Consider the following 15,436-nt stretch of genomic DNA (forward strand, 5'->3'; position numbering starts at 1 on the left):
CACTGATTTTGACATAGCACCACCTGGATCACCCAAGCTAGCCCTGTTTGAAGTCAGGTTTCTTAAGTCACCTATCCAAAGGCTAATGGGGAAGCCTCTAAACAACAGCAAACCTGAGAGACATTTACTTTCACTTGTGGACGTGCAAATCTCATTCTGTTATTAAAGGTTTTGTAGAAGACCTTCTGTAACGACTTCACCCAGGAAAGAAAAGCTCTTCTTTGAGCAAGTTTGAAAGCACAATGACACTCAAATTTCCCCAAACCAACCCAAAACAGATACAGAGGCCCCAGGTTCCCTGTACACGAGCACGGTAGCATGACTACATTCTTCAGCCAGAAACACAGTACATGTCCAAAAGGACGTGGCCAGCAACACCTGAGCTGGTTCATGAGATCAGACTTGTCGCTCACAGCTCGTGTAGAAGCTTGCACTAACTCACAGGCTCTACCTGACCTGCCCAGCAGGGAAAGAGCCTAAGGGCGGTCAGTGCCTAGGTATGGCCCAGCTTCTTGATCTCTTATTTGCATCGTCCCCGCTGTAAACTTTACAGATGATCTGCAAACCATGCACAGAGTCCTTAGTCTAGCATAAAGTTGCAAAGAAAAAATATATATATATTTATATCCTTTCTGCCCACCAGTTTTAAGCTCACATATTCTTGATATATTCTTGATAAAGTATGATATACTTTAAGGCTGTGGTTTGACAAAGTAAACACGGCAAAAGCCACAGCAAAATCCTAATGGGAGGAAAAGGAGAAAGATGGTATCATTTTTCTTTCCCCTAACTGTTGGGTTTCTATTATGTGTGTCTGTGTTTACAGAGAACGTGTACAAACAGAACATTGAACAGCTGGATAAGGTCAGGACAGAGTGGGAGCAGGAACATATCAAAACCTGCGAGGTAAACATTGACTTTTGCAGCCATATATTTGTGTGCTCTTTATTTTATCCTAGTTACAGTTATCAGTCTAAGACTTGAGATATTGTCCTAAGGGTTTTGTGGCTTGCTATACACCAAGTCTCAGCGTAAGAGATGTCTTTGCAAGAATGCTGCAAAATCTAAAGTAGATTTAGTTGCTGGCTGTCTCACTTGCTTACATGCTCTTTGCTTGTTCAGCATATGTAAGCAAATATACAGGAGGGAAATAACCGCAGAGGAGCAACATTTGAACTGGCACAACCCAGTTGCAAGCTTTTCTTGCCTGTTTTCAACTACAGCATTACTTCAGAACCCACTAACTTTAAGGATGGTTCTCTATCACAGCCAAGATAAGACTTTCTCGAATAACTGCTTTGTGACAGAACATAATTTCAGTAGAAGATGAACAGGAATATATGAAAATTCAGTTTTAGTTTAAAAGATACATTCCAAAATGGAGACAAAAAGAATTACATTAATCCATGTTGTGATTTAACCCAGCTGGCAGCTCAGCACCACACAGCCGTTCGCTCACCCTCCCTCCTCCCTCTCTGGGATGGGGGAGAGAATCAGGAAAATGAAGCCTGTGGGCTGAGATAGAGACAGCTTATTAGGACAGAAAAATAATAACAAAAATGATAATAGCATTACTACTACTATCGTATACGAAACAAGTGATGCACAATGCAATTGTTCACCACCCGCTGACCAATGCCCAGCCTATCCCTGAGCACCCCGGCTAGCCACCCCTATGTATTGTTCAGCATGACGTCAGATGGTATGGAATACCCCTTTGACCAGTTTGGGTCAGCTGTCCTGGGTCTGTCCCCTCCCAGCTCCTGCTGCACCCTCAGCCTGCCCGCTGGCAGGACAGAGCGAGAGTTTGTTTTTCCACTCCCCCTTTTTTTTTTTAAATATATACCAAGTCCAATGGAGATTAAAAGTAAAATTTTGGAGTAATCTTCCAACTGAAAGGTGATGGCTGGGGGAGAATTTCCAGTGTGCTGAGGATGGACATACAGATTTGTACTTGGTTAGTAAGTTTTGCACAACAGTTTATAGGAACTGGTTGACATCCAAATCAGCCACACATTTGGTCATAATGATCCTTCAAATTCATTCGTCCACTTGCTGAACTATGGTTTTGCTATGTTTACTTGTTTCAGACTTTATTCTCACATAAAATAAAATGCCAGGAGAATAGCTTTCCTGTTCTCCGTTTCCCCTTGAATATTACCTGTCTGGGAGCACTAGAAAGTCCCATGGCTGGCACAGCAGGCTTTCCCTGGAAATTCTGCCAAGCCTTACTTTTCCCAAGATGCACATTCTCCCCTTCTCAAAAAGCCAACAAACAAGCAAAACATTCCACAACCTGGAACACTTTATTTCTCCCACATGGCCAAAGTTTTGATAGCACAGGGCTTGTGGCCTGCCCACCGCCTAGTTCAAACAGCCAGTCATGAAGGAATGGCATTTTGAATCCCTTCTTAAAAAAGTGCTTGGAGGTAGAACCGGCAGATTTCTTGAGACCTACTGAGGTACTAATGAGTACAAAAAAAACAGCTGAAGATCCCAAACTTCTGGCTGCACAGCAGGGAGGAATCTGGAAGCACTCAGGTTGCTGAGGTCTGTAGCTAAGCACTGGGCATCTGCAGCCTAAAAGCCTGCCTACCAAGTGGAAGCACGGGGACAACCTTTATCTCGGGGCCGTGCCATCTTCCCTGGCATGAGAAGCCCTGGTCCAGCAGCAGTGGGTCACAACAGCTGGCAGGGCACAAAGGATACGTCTAATACAATGCCCTAATTTGCAAAGGGCTTGACAACCCCAAGTCACTGCTATTCTTTTTGCTGAGCTGCATTTCTCAGAAACTGGTCCCAGCACCAGCTGAGTCTCCCTTGCCTGTGACTCCTCTTTTTTTTTTTTTTTTTATAACTGGTAAGATATTCAAAGGCAGGCAGCTCACCCAACGGAATGTTCTGCTGAACATTGTATACATTTATGGTGTTCTGGACATAATTACTAGCAAATGGAAAGGGGAACAGATGGCTGGAAGCATCTGAGCTTTTCACACCTCATAGAAAACCAAAAATTGATGTTCTACTTATAACGGTATAACTTAGACATCTTTTTTTTAAAAAAAATATTTTAAGTTTTTAGAGAAAGTTCATCTGCCTCTTCCCCATCTCCATTCACTTTTTTCCTCTTTTTTCCCTTTCACTCTCCCCAAATCTTGTCAGCTGTACAATATGAGAAGAATCACACAGATGAGGGAGAGAGAAAAATGGAAAATGCCTTCTCTTTACCATGAATATAACCTTAGAAATTTGCAAAGGCAACCCCAGAGAGCCTCAAATAGATCCAAAAAAGAAGTTTGGAAGGGCTTTTTAGAGAGCAGAGCTAGGTGTTTTTGGCTCTACCTCTAACATATACGCAACCCTTTCATGACAGTACTGATCTGTTTCGCATCAACAGTTCAGTGCAATGTGCAGACAGGACCCTGAACTCCTCGGCAGCACTCAGCATTCCTTTCCCCTTTCTTTTTGTCTGTAAAACATAACTTTAATTTGGTGCAAGCAAGTAGATGTAGTTTCTCCAGTAGATGAAGAGATGTCCTCTGTGCAAGAGCGTTCAGAGTGGTTTGCAGATTTACCAGCTGGGCACAGAGGAGCCCAGCCCTGTCACTGCAACACAAATAAACGACTGCTGTGACACTACCTCATGTCTCTTGGGCTGCAGGTCTTCCAGCTCCAGGAGTGCGACCGCATCACCATCCTCCGGAACTCGCTGTGGGTTCACTGCAACCAGCTCTCTATGCAGTGCGTGAAGGATGATGAGGTAGGGGCACTTGCCAAGGAGCTTCACGTGCGGAGGAAGAAGGGCTAGAGTCCCTTAGCAGCACAGCTCTAGCCTGGCATTATCTGCACGTGTTGTCTTCAGCAAAGTGGCTGTTGTGCTGTTCTGGCACGTTCTGGCGGTGAGAGGGGAGCTTTTCTCAATCAAGCTCATTCCCTTTTGCCCAGATGCAAAACAGATACATGCCTGGATTTAGGCAGCCTGTGGCACACGTGCTGACACCGTGCCTCCTCCCCTCAGTTTGCTGGGGAATGCCTCCAAATACCAGACTGCTCGGCTGAGTATATTTGGGCTCAGGCACACCTTTCAGAAAGGCATCCAGTCATGGGCTCAGAATGGGCAGACAAAGGATACATCACTGTGTTGGTGCTTTGCTTTTTCCCCTCAAACTTTCTATCCAGTTGGAGGCTTGTGACTCACATCCTACAAAGTGTGGGTCATGTTCCTCACTCGAGTAGGTCTGAGTTTTAACTCTCAATGGTTGGTTCCTGTGATTAATTTGTCTTCCTCTCGTAGAAGGATATTCAGAACACAAATCAACAACTGTGTTTACAAAAATGGCTGTACCGGGGACAGACCAAAGAATCATCCAGATCAGACATGTACCAAGAATAGTTTCTTTTAAGGGGAAAACTATTAGAAGAACATTAATTGCTAATTCAACATGAAATGTTTAAAATTAAATTCCTGACTTCTGTTTTGTAGCTGTATGAAGAGGTTCGGGTAAGCTTGGAGAACTGCATCGTAGAGTCAGACATAGACTACTTCATTAAGAGCAAAATGACAGGAACACAACCTCCAGGTAATTATTCCGATCGGTCTCGTCAGATGAATCATCCACTAGCTTCGGGCTGCGGCTGTGCAGCACTCTCCACTGGAGGCGAAGGCAGCTGAAGGAGCCTGCTCGCTCTCCGCTCTGGCTATTCATTCCCACCCACTGTGGCTCACTTCCCCCTCACTGTGCTGTCACCGCTTGCTGTGCAGTGGTGTAAGTGGGATAGCTCAATGATCCACATTAAAAATAAACCTCCACCTCCCTCCCCCCATCCCCTCCCAAAAAATAAGAAAGAGGTTGGGTTTTGTTTTTTCAGTGATGCTTATTTCACGGCACAGCTGAACTCGCACCACCAAGGAGGTGGCAAACTGCCTTGCAAAATGGCATCCTCAGTTTCCTGCAGTGGTGACAAGTCAGAGCCAAATTATCATTTAACTGCACTCTGGCGTCCCCTTGACAGAGATAGCGCCTCTTTATTTGTAGCACAGAGAAAGCCAGGCTTGGGGCTTGGTATTCCATTTTGTTCCACCTGCCTGGTGGGGAATAACCTCCTTCATCCCCTCAAGAAGTTGTTTGTATAGGGGCAAGACCCTAGAAGGGGGAAACCCTTGCAGCATGCAGAAGCGACGTGAAGTTCACAGGCTGTCCATTCAAGCCAAAGAAGCCTCTTCATCAACTTCAGTGACCAAAGCCTCTGGGGCAGAAACAGAGAGTGGGACAGGAAGAACAGCAGTTGTGAAATGAAAACATGCTGCTCCTGGGTAGTAGTTCTCCCAACACGCCAACTGAAATGAGCCACCTAACATTTCATGTGTACAAATGCAAGCCACACCTTACTTCAACAAGCAATATCAGATATTTACAGACTGAGTGAAAGCCTGCACTTCCCTGCAGCTGCTGCAGTGAACAAGGATTCACAGCCTTTGTAAAAGGACAGAAAATCCCCATTTCATCACCTCATTAGCTGACTATACCTATCTATTCTGAAAAGACCTCCTCTACTCACTTATTTTTTAGTCGGTGTACAGACACCGTTTCACTTCCACTATCTGCTGTAACACTGCACTGAGGTGTCAAAGAGAAACCCCCCTTAGTGTCGACTTGGGAGTCTCAACAGAGCTCATTTCCCTTCAGAACAGGGAATAAGCTATACTGGCCTAAGAACATTTTATACTGATAAAAGCTTCCCATGCTAGGGATTGTAGAGGTACAAACATCAGTAGTACCAACACTGTCCCGTGGGGTAATTATCTTGTGTGGGAACAGCTCAGAGCCCTTGGATTCCATCACAGAGCTCAGAGCTGGCAGCAATGACACCCTAGCAACTTCTTCAGCAGAGCTGGGTGCTGTTGCTCATCCAGCACCGAGCTATCTAAGGCCTGGTTTTCACTCAGCATTTCTGTCATCATACCCATGAAAATTAAGAATTAGGAAGCTTGTTTGTTTGTTTGTTTTAAACTAATAATATAGATGCTGGTGCACTGGATGCCATTTTACTGCTATGTGATAGGGGATTTAAATTTGACTGCTACAGGAGCTTTCCCCTAGGAACAGCTACATTTTCACCGGCAGAAGCGAGAACTGCGCTTTGCAATGGTGTAAAGCAACCCCTGTACAAAAAAAGATTTGTAATTCTCAGCTAGTTTTTTTCCTCCTGTGTGAGATTTCTCATTCTCTAGTCACCTAGGCAATTTTCTGCAAACAGTTCTTGGCTATGTCAAGACTCATTTCTAATAGGAAATAGGAGGGAACAAGCCTTCAGAGCTTAATGAAAGGCAAAGAAACAAGTGATTCCTGCTTTTATTTTTTTGCCACCTTCTAGAAGGTGACATGTTCTGAAGTAACATCCTGGTATCTCCACAGCTCTGGCTAACGGCTCTGCTCTGTAGCACATGGTGAGCTGTTGATCTATATATTATTTGCAAAACGCAGGGGGAAAACTCACATAGGGTTTTGCATTGTGTAGGGGTAGACCTCTTGGTTCCTTGATCCTACTGCTCTCTCCCCTCTTCCACCTAATCTTAACACACGTCACAGGCTAGAAACAATAGCAGGTGACAGTCCAGAAGGTTAAGAGACAGAACCTTAAAATGGTCAGAAAACTCCTTACATTCTGAGTCTCACTTGTAGGGATTCTTCACACTCGCTAGCTGCACGTGCCTGCTCTGCTTATGGCCTTGGCTGATCCAACAAGTCCTAGCTCAATGTTTTTCTTAATTAACTAGTGTCAGAAGTGAGTTAATATGATATCAGGCCTTCTGAATCAGATTTGACTCATATTTATTTGGCTGTAACACTGAGAAGGCAGAAAGGGTGTCTGGCCACCAGCTCTAAGCAACTGCACTGCCGGCTATGAGATGAAAAATAAATCTGTAACTATTTCATCTTTGAAGCTAGACTTGTAAATGGTCTCAATTGCACCCTTAACAACACCATAGGGGAGAGTGAAGGAAGGGTAACATAACTGTGTTGGAGAGAGGGAAAAAAAAAAAAAAAACATCTCTGGGTAAACAGCAAATCAGCTCTCAGGAGGTAGAGGGGGAGATATGAAAGGTAGGAAGACACTCAGGTACAAGCACAGACCAGGAAATTGCTCATTATTGCTGCTGGAAAAAACATTCAAAATTTCCCCAGCTTCAACAGAAACTCCCAACTCAATACATTAAGGAAGAAAGAAACAAAAACCACTGTAGCCAATTGTATCAGGCTCACAATAACCGTGCTCTCTTCCCTTAAAGCTTTGGCTTTTAAGAAAACAGAGGAAACAGTCATGGAGTAAACTGTTCAAATTAGGGTTAGCCACCACTGTCGGAATGGTTATTCAGGACCTTGACTTGATCCTGGATTTTTAGCAAGGACATTTCTGCATACAATCACTTGAATGGCTTTTGTCAAGCCCCAAGTCCCTCTGAGCTGCTCCAAACACGAGACAGGCGAGTGCAGATGGATGTCGTGTTGCATTTTGTTCCAACGGCCCCTGAACTGCTGCACTGTCTGCTGCACGCTGGTAGGGTGAAATAGGTTTTGTCTGATTGAACACCTCCTTTCTGTTGCCCTTTTGCAGGTGCAATAGGATACGAGAACTACTACAGCAGAGAACCAAACAGAGGTAACAGCAGCCCAACCCAGACGTGTGGGATGATGAAGAGGTGAGCGGTACATTTCTGTTCTCATAACTGGCATTTCTCCATTGAAACACAGCAGTGTGTGTGGACAGGAAACAGGCCCCGAGAAGTTATTATCTCCTTCATTGTGGCAAGAGGCAGCCACATATCAATAAACATAACTCAACAGAAGAGGTAAACCTATTACAACTGGTGCCAGAATAATTTTACTCTGGCCTAGTGAGAAGGGAGACAAGAGGACATGTTCCTAAAACAATTAGCTGTCCAGCACTGGAGAGCATTCACTTATTTCCTCTTTCCCAGTGAGTGATGGCACACAACAACAAAAACGCTTTGTGCAAACACAACTCTTGCCGGGAGCGCAGGCTGGGGAGGGCTGTCTTTCTCAGCAATACCTCCTGGCTTACTGGATTGCACCCCCCCCCCCCCCCGCTGAGCAGAACAAAGAACTGCTCTCTGCATCTGGACCAAAGCAAGAAATACTTAGTGGAATGACTGTGATGATTAGGCAGGCTATTTTTGTTTTTTCTTATCCATTTTTTGCTGGTAAATGCTGTGACATCAATGCAGTTATATCAGCACAAGAGCATGATAGAGCTATTGGTTTAAATATTTTATGCTAAAATGGCTAATTTAAGGTGGGAATGGCATCATATTTAAAGCAGAGGAGCTTTGTATTTTGACAAGCCTTATTACATGGCAAAGACAAGGAGCAGGCTGTGTTCTCCCATTTAAACCATGGTCCAGGATGTGAGAGGGCTGATAAGGTTTATACGTAACATTATGGTTTTCAGTTGGAACAAGGTTTTCTATAATAATCAATTCCAATGCTGCATCCTAGGTAATTACAGAAGACAATTGTATGGCCATTTAGAATACAACCATGCTCTGCATGGGCAAACAGCCTAGAGGTACGCAATTTCAGTTTTTCAGAAGCTGTTGAGTTTAGATGTCCATTATCCTCAAATATTGACCACTCACCGGGTGAAAAATCCTTTGTATACATCTTGAGTACTCAATGCTATTGCTATCTGTGCTTGAGAATCCTAAACCATATTCTCAATTTTCCTCCTGTAGCTGCCCAGTATCCAGCTGTGATATTGTAAAAAAAAATAAATAAAAATAAAAAATAAAAAAAAAAATCACTTAATCTTGCAATTTCTAGAAAGGCCTGTTATACAAGCCTTGTGTTTTAAATTGTTTTATTTTTCTGTCTGCAAATGAACGGTAATTTCTTGTAAACAACTGAAATTTTCATATTGATAGCGAGGCAGTTGGAGTTTTGCCTCATGAGCCTTTGGATCCACAACAAAATAACGCATGATGCATTTTGTGCACCATTTAATGATGGCTGGCAGTTCAACAGGTTCAGTATTTTTTATGAATTTTGTTAAAGTATATTTTTAGCTGCAGATAAGTATATCTACAGCACAAATGAAAGTAGCTCACCACAGGAAGAGGTGACATCCACCCAGCGCCACGGCAGATGGAGGGAAGGTCAAGTCAGACAGCCAAGACTTGCAAAATGTAAGAAACAATCCTACCCAGTCCTGCTCGCTCATTTTGTCATTGTCTTCTCTTGGCTCTGCAGATTCTCTGGACTACTGCACGGAAGCAGCAAGAACAATGCTGAAAGCATCACTCCTTCAGCCCCTCCTCTTGGTATGCCTCCCCAGGAAGTACATTTACCAGCTGTGTTTAAGATCACTTCGCTAAATCAAACTTTGATATGGAACAGAAATGGTGCAGCACATGTTCACATGTTGGTAGACAAGAGAAAGAGTAGCCTGGAAACGGATTTAGTTCAGATTTGAGCTGGGCAGCTTTCCTAGTTTAAAGTGCCAAATCAGGCATGTGTTCTTAGGGTCACAAGATCTTCAAAAGCTCTGAGTAAGAGTGAACTGTACACTCAGACCAACACAGTCCAACTAAGAAAATAGTGTTCTCTAAGCTTGAATATACTACCTCTAAAAAGCACAAGGGGATCCCTAAAGTTTTTTAAACAACCAGCTTCATGCCTTACGAATGCAAATATTCATCTCATTTCACAGTTAGATTGTCTTATCACAATCTTTGCAGGCAGGCATTTATTTACCCGAGGATATTTAAAACATAGTATTTGGACCATGCAGAAAGGAACAGCTTATAACATTGTTACTGACTTGATTTAAAACAAACATTTTAACTGTGATTCCTGCCTGAAGGGAACAAAAAAAGTTGCTTTAAAACAGCTTTGAAACCTACCCAGACCAATTTCCTTTGCGAGGCCTGCCTTGCCTGCTTGGGCACCCAGTAAGGGAGCCCAGACTCTCTCATTTGTTGCGTTTGGTCTCGGGCAGGGGAGACCCTCCGGCACTACCCAGCACCAGCTGCACCTGCCAGGCACCAGCCGCCTTCCTCAGCATGCAGCAGCATCCACACAGATACAACCTGGAGGCACTCAGCCCCTCGCAGAGCTGTGTAACAACTGCAGAAGGAAGACGTTACCAAGAAATAAACAGCAGTGCTACATCATGTGCTGGATTTAACAGTAGCTCTCGACTTTATCCAAGTGAACAGTCAGCATCTGTGGCAGCACCTCGTGCTCAGGCCTGGTAAAATAATCTCCTTATAAGTGCATAAAAAGCTCTGCTGGTTGCCCATCTGTCATTCAGATGTTACGTGGAGCCCAAGCAGACCTTGCTGCACACGTAGCATGCTCTAGTTGTCACACTTTGGGAACCCCCTGACTTTGGTAAGATGGCTTTTCCACCTGGGCTGACATACCAGGCTGTGAGCATGCAGTTAGAGCCTGCCTTCCCCTTCACCTCTAGCTGGGCCCTGAAGGTTAGAACTGCTCAGTCCCTGACTGTTCTTCTCCTCATCATGCAGTCCTTCTCAAAGCAAAGGCAAGCTTTGGCACAGCTGAGGGGGAAGGAACCCCAGTACATTCCAGCAGCTCAGACCCATTTGGAGCACTGAAGAATTGGAGCAGACAGTGTTGACACAGCTGAGGATAGTCATTCCTTCTGAATTTCCTTAGGCTAGGGATGGGAAGGGACACTGTTTGCTGGACAAGGGCCTCAAAAATGGCAAATGGCATCTGCATTTAGCTCTTCTGCCTGCTCCATGGCTTATGTTTCATAATCTCAAAAGTCAGAGAACTGATGGTGCTCCTGAGAGCAGGATAACTACACCAAGCATTTGCTGTGGGAAGGGCCAGGCACCCAGCTGCCCCATGTGCTGCCAGAGCACTGTCATCCTGCACACCCAGAGGAGTTGCATGTAGGGGGACCTCTGCTCACCTCCATGGCAGGAGAAGGTTCCCAGGTAGATGCTGGGAAGAAACGTCTCTCTCCCCTTCCCAGCACTAAGTCAACATCCTTGATTGTGACTACGTGCAAACAGAAGCATCATGGTGTTTCTCACTTGGTTTTGACCATATTGTTACGTTGCTTTCAAGCAGAGATGTGTATTTAGGACTCTTCAAGGAGTTAGGCACACCCCGAGTCCCTCTTTAAGTCCTGCAGTATCCTGCTGGCACTGTGTGTCCAGTGCTTCTACGGGGGCTTTTCACCTGGTGACCCAACTCTCACGCTCAGTCCTGCACCCTCAAAGCCATTTTCAGAGCAGTCCTTCAGCCAGGTCTAAGCTTACAGTTGCACTCTTGCTGTCCAGGGGATGCAGAGTACACTAGAGCACAGCCTCAGTGGGTATCGTTGCGTTAGCACAACAGCATCAATGCTAGCAAGGCTTTGGTGGTTCCATTTTGCTGCTGTGGTCCCAGCAATAGCACTAAAATGGCAGAAGAGACCCAGGAGGTGCTTTTCAAAAGGGCCACCTCTGCCTCTTCCAGAATAACAGGCGTTTTCCCCAATTATGACAAGCTGGGTTAAAACAACATCTTCCAAAAAAAATGTCAGTGACAAACAGCTACCTGGAAATTCTGTAAACTAGTGGAAAACATCTGATGACCCATCTCAAAGGAAAAATAAAAGCCCTGTGTGCTAGAATTTTACACCTCTGGTAGCAACATTTTAAACCTGTTTAATCACAGTGCTTCCCTTTGGGATTACTGCGATTGTGCTTTAGCAGGGTAAACATTTTTCCCAACCTGGATGAAGCTAAAGCTATCTTCTGGCCTCCCACAAAGCTGAATGTGTGCATTGTCATCCAGTCAATGGGGGACAGTTTTTGTGCAGGATTTTACCTACACTTCATGGCAGCTTTTCTGTACATGTACACCTCCAGGCAGAGAACAGAGACCCTTGTATTTGGGAACTCTTGCATATGATCCCATGCATTTCTAAGCAACTGAACCATTTATTTGTTTTCTTTCCTTTTTATTCCCCCCCCCAACAGAGAAAGCTGATGGGGTCTACGCATCCATTTTTGTAAATGAACAAGCAAGAATCACATCGTCACAGGACTACAGAGTACTTTATGACTACACAGCCCAGGTGAGCAAAGGCTTCCAACTAAATATTTCATACAGTGCCAGATTTAAAACAGCTGACATTGATCCAAACGCCTTGGAAGAGTTAATTCTGTGAAGGAGGTGTTAACTCCACTTTACAGACAGGGACACAGAGACTTGTTGGTGAAGGTAACTGGCTGAAGGCCAATTGCTGCCACAAATCACTGGGCTATGCTCTCTCAAGATAACTAATAATATTTTTTGCAAGTGATTACATATTAACATGCTTTACCATTGCCTAAATCACTGTTGTGCTGTTGCACTCTCATTTTAGAGATACAGGGAATTGAAGAGACAAGGAAAACTTTAATTTTCAGGTGCTGATGGCTACTTCAAACGTATATTTGCTGTGAAATGTTCTCCTAGGGAAAGTGGCTACAGATCCCTCACATAAACTCTGTTGTGGCTTTATAGCAGAAGTGAGAACGTGTGACAGAGGCTTATTTCAGAACACTTCTCCATGTGATCTCACTTATTATCTGGAGATTCCTGCTCCAGTTTAACACGCTGGGCTTTAACTGAGGTCTCCTTCCATGCTGGAGAGGACTGAATCCCCATAAACTATAGCGTGTCCCTGTACTCCAGTGGTGCAAGCAGCAGAATCACAGTGCACTGGTTCTATGTCTACGCACCAAAAGACAACTACAAAGAGCAACCTGCATCCTTAGCCTGCATATTGAGCTCTCGCTGGTCTCAGACCTCTCTAGGCATAACACCATTAGTAAAAATCATAATACTAGTGGGCAAACCACTGCATCAAGTATCAAACAGAAAAATACACACTTCTCACGTTTACATTTCAAGCTGTCTGAAGGAGAGGTAACAACATTATTCTTATTGTATAAGTTACCTTCTAAAACACCAGAAAGGACACAAAACCCTCACCTCCACTAAAATCTGAGCACTGAAGGACCCAGACAGTCAGACTGGTCAGGCCCTTGATGCATCCTGTCTGATCCCTTACTTCTGCCAGCAGCCACGTTTCAAAGGATGGTGCAAATAAAACCTACTGCACACGGGACACAGGGGATAATCTGCCTCCCTTTTCCACCCTGTGCTTTTCATGATTTCATTCACATCCAGAGATAGCTCTATGTCCACAAAAATGAAACCTGAGATTCTTTCTGCATTTTCCTCAGGATTGGTTATAAATGGTTTTTTATTCACACGGATTCTTGCTAAACCATTAGCCTTCCCTAATGGGACTTTCACAGCTTGATTACCTGTCAGCTTAAAGGCTCCTCCACTGGTCACCACTGTTCTGCATTAAGGGAACTGAAAGACCTATTTAAGGCCTGGATTAGTACAGATACTCTTTTTATCTCCCCTGGGAATTAAGCCTCGCACTGTTCAATCGAGCTACCCCTGCAGACTGAGGGAAGGTCACGGCTGGCTGGGTTAGGACAGCCGCATTAACCCCTTCCAGCCTTCTGCCAGGATGCACCAGTCAGGCTGCTCAGGAGGTGACAACAGGGAGGCTAGGGAAATTTCTGAGGGTCTTAAGGAAATAGCCAGCTCAGTAATTGCTTAATCCTTCACTGTCTGGTATTTCGAGTTTATTCCCAACCAAATTGACGCTGACAGACTCTCAAAGAAAGGCAGGGTCAAAACCCCACCAGATACATGCTCAAGTCCCCCTGCACTCTCAGGCTAACCACGTTTCCTTTCCCTGTCTCCTCTCAGAACATGGATGAACTGGACATCAACGAAGGAGACATTGTAGCTGTCATTGAAGAAAACGAGGATGGCTGGTGGACAGCTGAAAGGAACGGGCAGCGAGGCTTTGTGCCAGGGTCCTATCTCGAAAGGATTTGATGAAGAGTAGTCGCAACCCTCAGACTTTGAAAATATTCTACTACTGAAAACAAAGAGCATGCAGGGCTGCTGCAGCTGACCAAGGGCAACCCATAATACCGTCCTCTACAGTTACCAGTCAGGAGATAACCAACTGACCATGCTTTCCTCTTCCTTCCTATCCTGACTCTCTCTACCCCTGGCACCTTCTGGCCTACATTGTCTGCAAAAACTGGCCCCACCTCAGTGAGACGAGGACTCAGGTTTCTTACAGAGGTCCTTCCCACTATCTGCACACTGTGCTGCCATCAGTGTTACAAGTCTTGGTAAGTCTGGGAGAAAAATCCTGCCTAGAACTTAACTACACTAAAGGAAAAAGAGCAAAGAAGTAACCATGGCTCTGCTCTGGACTCTGGGACAGCAAAATAAGGACAGATGAGGAGCCCAAGTTCTGCTTTTGTCTTGGTTGGATAGTTTCTCTGACAGCTTGCTGGGATTTTTCATGTTTAAAGGCAGAGGGGAGAAAAAAAAAAAAAAAAAAAAAAAAGCAGCCTTCCAGAAGTGTTGCACTGCCCTGATCTCTCTCCTTTATGCATGGCAAAGAAGTGTCAAGCATTGTCCTTCCAACTTCGCTGTTCACTTGGCCAATCCTTTCCTTCTCCTCCTCTGGCCACAACTTTTTCAGTCTCTGACTATCTACAGCCTCTGCACCTCTGGGAGAGCTGGCACAGACCTGTCCTGGTTCCTTTGCAGTTCCTTGTAATGTGTTTGCTCTACAACAAACCCTCTTTAGAGCAGCTGCCCTGTGCAGGTTCATTGTACTTCACAGATGACTGCTCTATCAGTCTTTCTAGTCTAGTATTTAGAAATGTTTCCAGCCGCCACTGCACTTATCATGAGATCATTAAATACTTTCTATCACTCCTCCTCCTTCAGCATTTCTATATATATATAAGCGATTTAATCTGAAACTGAAAGTGTTAATTCTGGGGCCAGAATGACCTTGTTTGTAAAGGTTTCAGATCTTAAAATTGAACTAAGTCAAGGAAAATGGGTTAAATCGCTACTCAAAAAGGCATGGAGCAGGGAGGAACTGTTAGCTAAGACAACAGAAACAGGAATATAGACAGGAGGAAAAGCCACAGCGTTCAAATAAATTATGTCTTAAATGAAATACAGTGAGGGTCAGAAGCACTTGCATTACCTTATAATTTCTTGATTCAGAAGTCAAATAAAACTTGCTGCAGCCCCTTTCTCTTTATTTTCCTGCAGTCCTTTGCATAGCACACTTGTCCTTCCCACACTTCCCCAAGCTATTATGCAGCACATCTGCATCAATGCTGAAGGGCTCTTAGTACCTCTCATTAGAAGAGGCTCAGAGGTACCGCAGGGACTTGGTTGACATTTATGGCACTAGATTATATGAAGAGTAGTGCTCATTCAGGCTGACAAGTTTCTGTGAACACATCTGAATCGAAGAGTGATAGAAAGATGGTCCACAATAGCCT

General features: G+C 44.4%; 1 protein-coding gene across 1 annotated transcript in view; it reads left to right on the top strand.

Moving 5' to 3' along the window:
• Nucleotides 1–15,179, top strand: part of PSTPIP1 (proline-serine-threonine phosphatase interacting protein 1) — a 52,545-nt gene extending 37,366 nt beyond the window's left edge. Inside the window, exons 9-15 of the mRNA XM_035335870.1 lie at nt 827–906; nt 3,662–3,760; nt 4,484–4,580; nt 7,618–7,702; nt 9,270–9,340; nt 12,020–12,117; nt 13,818–15,179. Coding sequence (XP_035191761.1) covers nt 827–906; nt 3,662–3,760; nt 4,484–4,580; nt 7,618–7,702; nt 9,270–9,340; nt 12,020–12,117; nt 13,818–13,949 — 662 coding nt within the window. The 3' untranslated portion in view covers nt 13,950–15,179. The remainder of the gene's footprint in view (nt 1–826; nt 907–3,661; nt 3,761–4,483; nt 4,581–7,617; nt 7,703–9,269; nt 9,341–12,019; nt 12,118–13,817) is intronic.
• Nucleotides 15,180–15,436: the final 257 nt, after the last annotated feature.

Source organism: Oxyura jamaicensis, chromosome 10, assembly GCF_011077185.1.
Source record: "Oxyura jamaicensis isolate SHBP4307 breed ruddy duck chromosome 10, BPBGC_Ojam_1.0, whole genome shotgun sequence".
NCBI lineage: Eukaryota > Metazoa > Chordata > Aves > Anseriformes > Anatidae > Oxyura > Oxyura jamaicensis.